General features: G+C 45.3%; 1 protein-coding gene across 1 annotated transcript in view; it reads right to left on the reverse strand.

Annotated features, from left to right (window-relative positions):
- nav1a (neuron navigator 1a) overlaps positions 1-3,768 on the reverse strand; it is a 64,914-nt gene extending 61,146 nt beyond the window's left edge. The window contains exons 1-2 of the mRNA XM_070838804.1: positions 3,645-3,768; positions 2,561-3,385 (exon numbers count right to left, since the gene is read on the reverse strand). Of these exons, the coding sequence (XP_070694905.1) occupies positions 2,561-3,380 (820 nt within the window). The 5' untranslated portion in view covers positions 3,381-3,385; positions 3,645-3,768. The remainder of the gene's footprint in view (positions 1-2,560; positions 3,386-3,644) is intronic.
- Between the last annotated feature and the right edge of the window lie 6,449 nt (positions 3,769-10,217).

A 10,217-nucleotide genomic window follows, 5' to 3' on the forward strand; every position in this document is an offset into this window, starting at 1 on the left:
ACTCTGTGGTAAAACTTGTAAGCGCAATTAGAGAAAAACAGATAATACTGACACTAATCCTTAATAACCTTGCAACATAAACATATAGGCCGAACCTTGAAATAGGTTGAAATAGGTGAAATAGGATTGTTTTTATTTTTTATTTTCATTTTCTTCATTGAGTGTGTGTGTGTGTAGGAGAGTGGTTATCCCTTTTAAGTGCATAGCTGTTAATCTTGGGTTATACATCCCGATTAGACCTCAGTGGCATTCTCCATTATCTACTACTGTCGGCTAATCTTGAAAGGACAGAGTCACAGTGCATGCTGCTAGCTGCCACGCAACATGACGTGTTCAAGACACAGGCACACATTTCACTCCCTGTAGCTAACAGCTAATATGTAGCTTCCATAACAAGAGGTTATGACAGTGTTAGGGTCAATTTATCATGATATAATGCCATACAGTACAGTGAAACGTCACGTTCATGTCTGTAGGAAGCAGATGAAGAGAAGGTGGGACTGTGTATGGGAAGGGGAGGAGCGGATCACTGGGAATGATCCATTGAACGTCCATAATCCATCTTCCTATGACAGAACACACGGAGCAGAAACCAATTAGCTGCACGTCCCATCGGAAATGGAGAAGCAGATACGATAAAAGATGAGCCCACAGCCGCAAGCTACAGGGCAAGTTACAATTAACCTCTCCCTAACACACACACACACACACACACACACAAGTGTACACACATGCCCATCCTACACACCTGCTGTGGTTTCCATGATAAACCTCTGGCAGACTGTGGTAGACTGTAATGACCCAAAGTGAGCCACTTGGGATGCCAGGTAGAAATTTAGGTCGCCGGCTATCGCCATTATTTTACTGGAGTGTCTCTTTATTTCTCTTTGTCTGTCTCTCTCTATCTCATTTATCTCCCCACGCTCTTTTACTTCTCTCCAATAAATCTCAATTCTTACCCTGTTCGATCCTCTATTTTCTTTCTGTCTGTTTTTTCCATCCTCATCTCCCTCCTCCCTACCTGGCTGCATAGCGTAGGTGTGGCCAGCAACATTATAACAAGGACTGAAACATGGAATAAGGTCACACACACACACACACACCATGTACAGTACACACAAGGTCAAACAAGTGTGATTTGGGGCTGTGCTGCAGCAGGAAAACTGGTGAGGAGAGAAAGAGGAAATGAGGAGAGAGGAGGAAGACAGGGAGAGGCTTGATGAAGGACAGAAAATGATTTCCACATATCAGGCCAGATATAACGACCCACTACACTATTCTCTCCTCATCTCCTCTCACTCTCTGATTCTATCTGTTCCTGCCGAGAGGGAGGGATAGAAACAGAATGAGCAATAGATAAAGAAAAACACAGACACACAGAGTGTGTGTGTATGAATGAATAATGGATGATAGGTGCAGATTTAGACCCTGGTTTGACCTATTAGTCAGAAACTCAATCATCATTCTCAAATAGCTAAAACTCTGAGTATATGTGAGTATGTGTGAGCATGTCTGTGTGTCTGTGTAAATGGTAGCACGCTAACTACCTGCCCATGCCACCACCCCCTCAGATCCCCACTCTCCTCCCACACGTTGCCCCCAGTAACAGGGGGAGGGAGGTGGGGGTGGATAGTGACCATCTGTCAGTGGCCCGGAGATCAATGGAACTGGAGGGGAGATAGGAGGGAGGGGGGTGAGGTGGGTGAGGGAGTGGTGCAAGGCTAAATATGTGGCCCACTGTGACCGGAGCCTGACTCAATATGCAGCCGTTTTATTTACCGACTGAAAACACACACCCCACCAGTCCCACTCACACGGCCTTTATTAACGAATGGCTGATTTTGGTGTGAGCCAGGAGATGCTGAGACTGCGGCACTGACATGAAACATGCAGTCTAGACCGTAACTACCGCACGCACATGTGTGGACTGCTGCTTTCAATTTCAAAATATGTTCCGTGCCAACAGGGTTGTAGTGTTACAAAAAACTGTGAGATAGAGATGTAGTGAGAAGAAGGAGGAGTGCATTTGATAAATTAATATATATATAGCTCACTGAGGCAGTGGGTCAGATGAGACTAGGACAAAACACTCCAGTGCTAGCTAATGAATCAACAACAAAACAATGTCAGCCCTCTGGAACTGCTTACTTCGGCTGCTTCACAGGAGCACGCAGTGCTACTACACATCCATACACACATCCACACAGATACATACACATAAATCAATTTCAAATCAAAACACTCATAAATGAAGCATATTTGGCTGCTACAGTGATGTAAACACAGTGAATTTTGCTACCCACAAAGCGTGGGCTCTCACCACACTGACATTATGCTCTGCTGCAATAGAGACTGAACTCATTTAAAATTCAATGTTGATGCTGGAGCTATAGCCAGGGCTGGAGGAGCGGTTAGGGTGTGGAGAAAAGGGATAAGAGCGGATGTTTATGCAATTCAGTGTTAACTTGTTGACATAAGTGTAGCATGACTGAAGTGATTTAGGTGTCATGCTTGAACCTCTGTGTTTTCATGCAAAATAGGGATTAAACAACAGACTCACCAAGCATTTGGCTGAAGAGCAGCTGCTCCAGGTCTCCCAAAACCGTCACCACTAACTCTGGGTCCACCTTCAGAAAGCCCTTATCATCTTCTCCCTCTATCCCTTTCCTCTCTTTCTTCTCCTCTGTTGACAGAGATGTAGATCTCCCCTTCTCCACTTGCTTCTTGCCATTAGTCCCTGTATTCCCAGCTCCATTGGAGTTAGCCTTAGTTGGGTGGTCTGCCGGGTCTGTGTCTGTACTCTGGCCTGCCTCAGGGGTCTTGCTGATGGGCTTGACCTCAGCATAAGGTCCCCGTGGTTTACCAGGGGCAGGGATTCGACTCGGCTTGCTCACGTTAGAAGTCACAGACGGAGAGCAGAGAGATTTGGGCTTCCCTTGGAAAAGAGACTGTTCTGACTTTGAAAGAGTCCTGGAAAGTGGTGGTCTCCCACCCCCAGCCTGACCTGTCTTAGTCTGGCCTGGCTTGCTGGTGCCAGTGGCAGGCCGGCTCGTATCATCGTTCCAGCGGGGAGATTGGTAAAGGTGCAGCTTCTTCTCAGCATCAGTGAGCACACACAAGTTGCTAAGTGACCGCTGCTTGCGGAGCTTGGACGGATTGAGGACTGGGATAGGGATAGATCCAGAGGTGGGCCGGTAGACCTTGAGCTCTGACCCGGAGGGACGCGGAGGTCCCTGGGGCAGAGCGGAGGGCTTGGCCGAGGGCTTCCTAGAGGCCATGGCCTGGGCTGAAGTTTCCTGACAGGAGACAGCAGCAGACCTCAGCTCCAGCTCTCTGGGCTTAGCCGTCATGCTAATGTTAGCCACATTAGCCTCCAACATCCCTCCTGCAGAGAGCCAAGCAACAGCATCAGTGACACACTCTGAGATATATGCAAGGAAAAAGAAAGAAATTGAGGGGGAAAGGGGAGAAAGGAGGGTGTTAAAAATACTAGGGCTGTCTGGTTTGCTCTCCCCCTCTGCCTCTCTGTCTCCAGTGGGTCCAAACTGAGCCAGACTGCCTGCCGTGTGAGACTGTGGGTTCACCCCTCTGTTGAAAATGACGAGTGGGTTAGTAGAGTGGCAGTAGCCGTCACCCTTACTCACTGCTGGTAATCCATGGATGTGCAGCTCTGTGTCCAGTGGCTAAATCCACTTCCTCACAACGTGTCTGCAGCTCCCTGAACCACAATAGCACTGCAAGTATAAAATACAGCAATGACCAGCCTCTTTCTCTGTCTCCCCCTCTGCTGCTGCCTCGCTCTGTATTCCCTCCTGCTTGCCAGGCAAGCAACAGCCGACTGACAGGAGAAGCAGTCGCAGCAGCAGCAGCAGCAACATCCCCCCTCCTCTTTCTCTCCTCCCTCTACCTCTCCCTCGCTCGCTGGTTTGCTCACTCTACCCCCGCTGGCTCATTCACCCTCCCTCTCCCTTCTTCCTCCTCCAGCCTTCTCTCTTTTCTTGTTGTCTCTCCCTCTCCTCCCACTGGCTGATTCACCGGCTGATTTTCTCTCGCGCGCGCGCCTGCTCTCTCTCTCCCTCAAGCACACACCACAGATGCTGCGTTATGCTGCATAACAGTGAAGTCAAAAAGAAACAAAAAATAAAGAAATCAAGGAAAATTAAAAACAAATAGAAAGAAATAAAGAAAAAAGAAAGACAAAAGAAGGAAAGAACAATTACATTGTACTCAGCTGCATGTAACTCAAATGATTCCAGATGCCAAATGTTGCAGCCAGAATAAAAAAAAACCTGCACACACACACACACACACACACACACACACAGACATCCAATCACTCATAATCACATTAGCTGCTCTAATCATCCATTCATATTCAGATTTCCTTATGTGCCCTAATCATGAGAAGCCCACTCATGATTAAGCTGATTCAAATTATCTGAACAACAGCCGTGACTGCAGGATCGGCTTAGGAGAGGAGAACAGGACACACATTTAACAGTCCCTGATACACAACAAGATAGGTCAGTCACTAATTATGCGTCAATTAGTAGCCAACAGACCTCCAATGATCATCACTCCCCCTCACCTGCATCATATAACCCAACCACTCTTCCCCATTGCTCTTTTGTCATTTCCTCGCTTTCTTTCCTTCCTTCCTCCAGACCCATCCCCCCCTTGCAGTTAATATAGATGCACAGGCCATTAAGTTTGTAGGGTATAGATTCATCACAGGCGATACGATACAAGCACATGTTTAAAACGTGTGAATTTGTGGGTGTGCGAATCAATGAATATTGGTGTCTGTATTTTTGTCCATCCTCCCCTGCATTTGTATCAGTGTGTGTGCGTGGTCCTGCCTGCACCAGTGTGTCACATTGATGAGACGGCCTCAGTGAAGCCAAAGCTCCCATCCAGCGTCTTGGTTAGCTGTGGCGCGTTCATCTACATCATCTCACCCACCGCTCTGGACACCCCATCTCAATCAACACAAGACACAGGAGTAACTCAGACCCTTCTTTTTCTCTTCATTATTCCCTCGTTTCTCTCTGTTATCATCTGCCTGTTTGACCTGGATCCTTTGCAACAAATACCTACAGAATCTATTCCTGTAATTCCTCACAACACACAGAGCTGGGTGGACATCTGAGAAGAGAGGGACATTAACATTTCTCTTCTGTCTTTATTTCCATTAGAGGTAATCATGATGACAGGGCATAAAATGACCTTTAAGTCCATCGTTAACAATCAATACAACTGTGTGCAATAGTTGTTTTGTGTATTAAGGCATCCTGGATGCATACAGGTCTAGTAGCTTAACTTGTGGACCATTAGTGCACTTCACTTTCTCTCGTATGCAAGCAGCAGTGCCTGCAGCTGCGATGTTATCAGGTCTGAAACTGTTAGGAGTAGTATTCAAATAAGCAGCCATTGGGGTAATGCCCATTTTCCGTTCCACACATTTGCATAAAGTAGTTGACACTAAACCAGAGCAACACAAGCCGTGTCTTGTTTGCTCACATTCCACACTCAATATTAGAGAAGTACTTTGAAAACTACTTTGAAATTTTTCAGCAGGACCCAAACTTGTACCCATGTAACTTAAAAATGACAACGGCACACATTACGTACACAGCACACTTGCCAGTAACAATCATCTGAGTGTGTGTAATACAGGAGCTCAGGAGCAGACAAAAATACAGACATACATTAGCTGTTTTATTGCGAAAAGGCCAAAGCCATTAATTAGAACCAGCTAGTTTTAATAAAGGGCCAATGTTGAGGTGGTTATGCCACACTGAGGCCAGAGCTGTGTGGTGACAGTTATGGGGGCTCTGGGGGCTGGTAGTTAGCCAGTAGGGGGTTAAGGGATGTAATTTAAGGCTAATAGGTGCTGTACGTCAGCTCTTATACCTCCCTTATGAGGGATTAAGGTTAGTTAGACCAGAGTTGCCGCGTACAAGGCACGTCTGTGTGGCGCGCAGATGCACGTGGGGCAAAGACACGCGTCAGTGCTCTTGAAAGCACGTATACACACAGGTAAAGTGTGTGTTGGCAGCACACAGCCACTTGTTTGTTCAAGTAGTCGTCTCTCTGGCTCCACAGTCTAATCACTTTAATATATGGCTGATATAAACATATATTCTCTCACTCTACTTCTGCTTAGTCTCTCTTTTTACAGAAAAACACGCGCACACACACGCACACACACATGCTGTCTGTGCAGGGTGTCTAACTGACCTGAGCAATCTGGCCTGACATCAAAGAAGCTGGCAGTTTCAGAGTGTGATGAGTGCCAGTGCTCACTATTAGCCTACACATTCATTGCATAGCAGACTTACACATTCAGCATGTCACAGAAGTGTGTGTGCGTGTGTGTAAGAACGCGTTTGTGGGCTGACCATAGTGGCTGGAGCCATGGGAAATTTGCTATGATGACGGGAAAACTGTTCCACACTTATAAAGACACTTTTAAGCAAAGGTAAGTACGGGCAGACAGAGATACAGAGATGAAGAAAACAGAGAGAAATAGAAGGACGAATGAATGGACAGACAGACGGACAGACAGCATGTCTCTGTACTTTGCATGAGCATATTTGCCCTGGCATCTCTAAACAGTTAGGAACAGATTCACCGCTATATCTCTGCAGAGCAGCCATGTGAATTATCCATTAGTACACACACAAAGACACTGTGTGGTGCATTATATGCATATTTACAAGGTTACACAAGGTCTCCAGCTTTGAAAGGAAAAGTACAGTGAGAAAAGAGGAAAGCACTGCTGCTTTGGAAGTAACTAATTGTATCTGAGTGCCTTAAACGGTTCCCATTCCAATAAGCAGATGGCATTGCGTTCTCACTTTCACCCACTCCCTGTCGTCACCCACTCCCTCTTGGCTCCTCTTGTTTTGCCTTTTTGTGTCTAAGTACAAAAAAAAAAAGTTGTTCTAAAGATGAGACAAGCGTGAACAGGGTGGAGAAGTGAGAAGAAATGACGGGGGTGAGTGTGACTGAGAATAGAAGATGAAGAAAAAGGGAGCGAGTCAGAAGAGAGTAGAGCAGATACCGTGGAAGAAGCCTACCGGATGATACTGGTGTGGAAAAAGTTGAAAGAATGTAAAAATGTGAAATTATGACACAGAAAAGAAACTATTGAGGAAAGTGAGTGGAGGAGGTGGAGGAAGAAGAAGAGGACGTTGTGAGGAAGGATCACTGTATGTGTGCCAGAGGAGCAGAGGAAGCCTGTAAGACAGAGAGGGGATATCCTGCCTCACCGCCTCACAACTCCTGCTGCGTTTGCTTATGTCCGCTAACACACTAATGCATAGGGTCCTCAGGACACAGGGATGAATACCAGCCCATGACACATACACACACAAGGGACAGCTCACAGTCACACACACGCTGGTACTTCACCAACACAATAGCGTGGCTGTCAATGTCCTGTTTACCCACAAAATACTGAGATGGCAATCTCATACAGAAAGTGCGTGGCTTCCTAGTATGAGTCAAAAATGTATGTGTGAATGAGAGGGGGAGTTTTTCCACAGTGACACCTCTTTGGTCTCTCACTCAGTGCTGATGATGCACATGAGCCACTGGCTTAAGCATTTGGGCATTTCAGCCACTTAAAGACCATCCACGGCAATAGTATGAGTGTATCACTCCCGATTCCGGAGGCGCAAATGTTAATCCAACAAAAACACCATTCTCTCAAAGGCCGAATGTCACACACTCATCATGAATCACACACAGCTGAGAGCTGAAAAAAATACCAACTGCCATCTGGGTAATACTGATGTATGTGAATGAATTTGTGCATGTTTTTTTAAAATGGTTCGCTCCATGTAGACGCTCCCTCACAGACACCACAGTGTTGACATTCTCAGCACACTTCCCAGGGGTATCCCATAATGCTGTGTTGCAGAGGTTGGTTGCCTAGCTACAGCGTGGTGCGCATACAGCAGCGATGGTTGTTATCAGCATGTGCGAGTGTGTTTGCCTTGTGTGTATGAGCCTCTGTTTGTAGAAAAAAAACAGCTGATGCTAAAAGTAAGACATTCAGTAGTATGTGAATACAAACTTAAAATACGAAGATATATAGTGAGGACACGATGAATCCATAAATCAGTGAACATTGGGGAAAAAATCATCCCAGAACTATGTGCTCATATTGGAGTGTATGCATGATTCTCCATGGGTTATTAATGTGACAGATAGATGTCTTGGTGACTCCATTCCTGTGCGTGTGTGTGTGTGGTCCCACAGAGACACAGGGAGGTTACACACGAGTGACTCCATAACTCGACTCCCTGGGTTGGGAGTCACCCCAGAGGTCAAAAAGGATCTTGAGTGTGTGCACTCATTCACCCATTCCTCAATTCCCCCTTCTCCCTCCTTTCTCTCCTCCTTCATCTCTCGGTCCATCTAATGCAGACATTACTGTGTGCCTCCTACATTGTAAGAAAATGTCCCCGGGCGTGGAGGGGAGGAGCAGGAGGAGGAGGAGGAGGAGGAGGTGACAGGAGGACTTGGCTGCTCTGTCTTAGTGCACTGCCACACAACGGATGGATGTCTCAGTGTAAGAAAGAAAAGGGGGAGAAGGAGGAGCTTTTAGGCGCGCCTGTGTGAATTTGCACATAGGCGCACATTCACACATGTATATGAATGTGTGCTTTTCCCTTCATGTTTGTAATCATGACACTCTTTTTCGCACACTCATGTGAAATGTCTTCCCCATCAAACTCCCCACCTGAACCAAATATAAAAAACTGGGCCATTACTTCAGCTGTGCCAGTGCTGGACTACAGAGCGCTTGACAGATCAAATGTAAGGTCAGATATAGAGCAGGGCATGACATTAAACCCTAAATAGTGATTACTGCCGCACTCCTGGTGATGAGCGAGAACATAATCTTTTCCACGCTTATGTCTGATCATCTTCCCAAAGCTACTAAACCACTCATCACTGTCCAACGGCAACTCAGCATATGTCTCTCTGATTAGATTGGCCAAAGAGGATTATGCACTGTATAAGAGTACATGCAGCCAGGGTTATCAAAATGCTATTCACTAGACTCTCCAGGGGCATTAACGGGATGGCAAGCATGAAATTTATAAACTGCAAGCTGATTTCATGCTTTCATTATTGAAGATTTGCTGACTGTCACTATTCTAAAAACACTCATCTTTTAAGTACACTCACTCTTAATCACATACAGTACATAATAGTGTTGAGTGTGAAAGAGGCAATAATAACAGCTTTACAATCTCCATTGGCTATAAAACGGTTAAACCCTCTGTGTGCCAGTTCGACTTTTGCTTGCCATTGCAAATATTACAATAAAAATTATAAAACAGAATACATTATGATATACTTATAACTGATTTGAGCCAATTAGATCTAATAGGAGCATTAAGACAAACAATGATTACTAACATTTTGTCCAACCCATTCATATCAATGAGGACAAGTTAAATAACAGAATAATTTCTCTGTATAATGCAACACAGTTCAACAGCACCACTACATCCTCCAAAATGATCATACAGTCACATTTAAACCTCTTTAAAACGGTTTCAACAAAAAAGGAACATTACAATCTTAATCTAAGGGGAGGTATTACGGAACTGTAGACTTCCTTAGTTTTAGCTAGGTGTACCTAATAAACTGACAACTGAGTGTATGTCATAGTAGGAATGAATTAAGGGGACTAGGGCCAGTTGGCTCATGGCCACTGAATCTAATTTATGGCTTGCCTTGAGAAATACATCATGAAATCTCTACTCCAGATTGTGTGACAGTTTCAAAAGAACATTTATTTCTAAATAACATGTCTGTCCCACAGCAGGAAAGTGTAATTCTTTTTGTTTTCTGTGTGTAAAAGTCCGTGTCAGATGATGTTGCTGAATTTGTGAGGGTGAGTGTGGGAGTCTTTGCAGTGTTTCATATCCTTGAGTTCTCAGACCAGATGTAAATCATCGCTTTTTCTATGTTTTTAGGAGTTTGTACGGTGTGTGTGTGAGAGAGAGAGAGACCGCTGATAGACTTTGAGTGTGTCCGTGGGGAATATCAGGCCATACCCTCACTGGGAGATGAAAAATGATACGGAGTCCACATCACATTTATCTTTCAAACACCATCTGTGTACTGTCACACATGCCTACATCAGCACACATACACACACATGCTCAGACATGAACGCATGCTCAAATACA

The sequence above is a fragment of the Pempheris klunzingeri genome, chromosome 11, assembly GCF_042242105.1.
Source record: "Pempheris klunzingeri isolate RE-2024b chromosome 11, fPemKlu1.hap1, whole genome shotgun sequence".
NCBI classification, from domain to species: Eukaryota; Metazoa; Chordata; class Actinopteri; order Acropomatiformes; family Pempheridae; genus Pempheris; species Pempheris klunzingeri.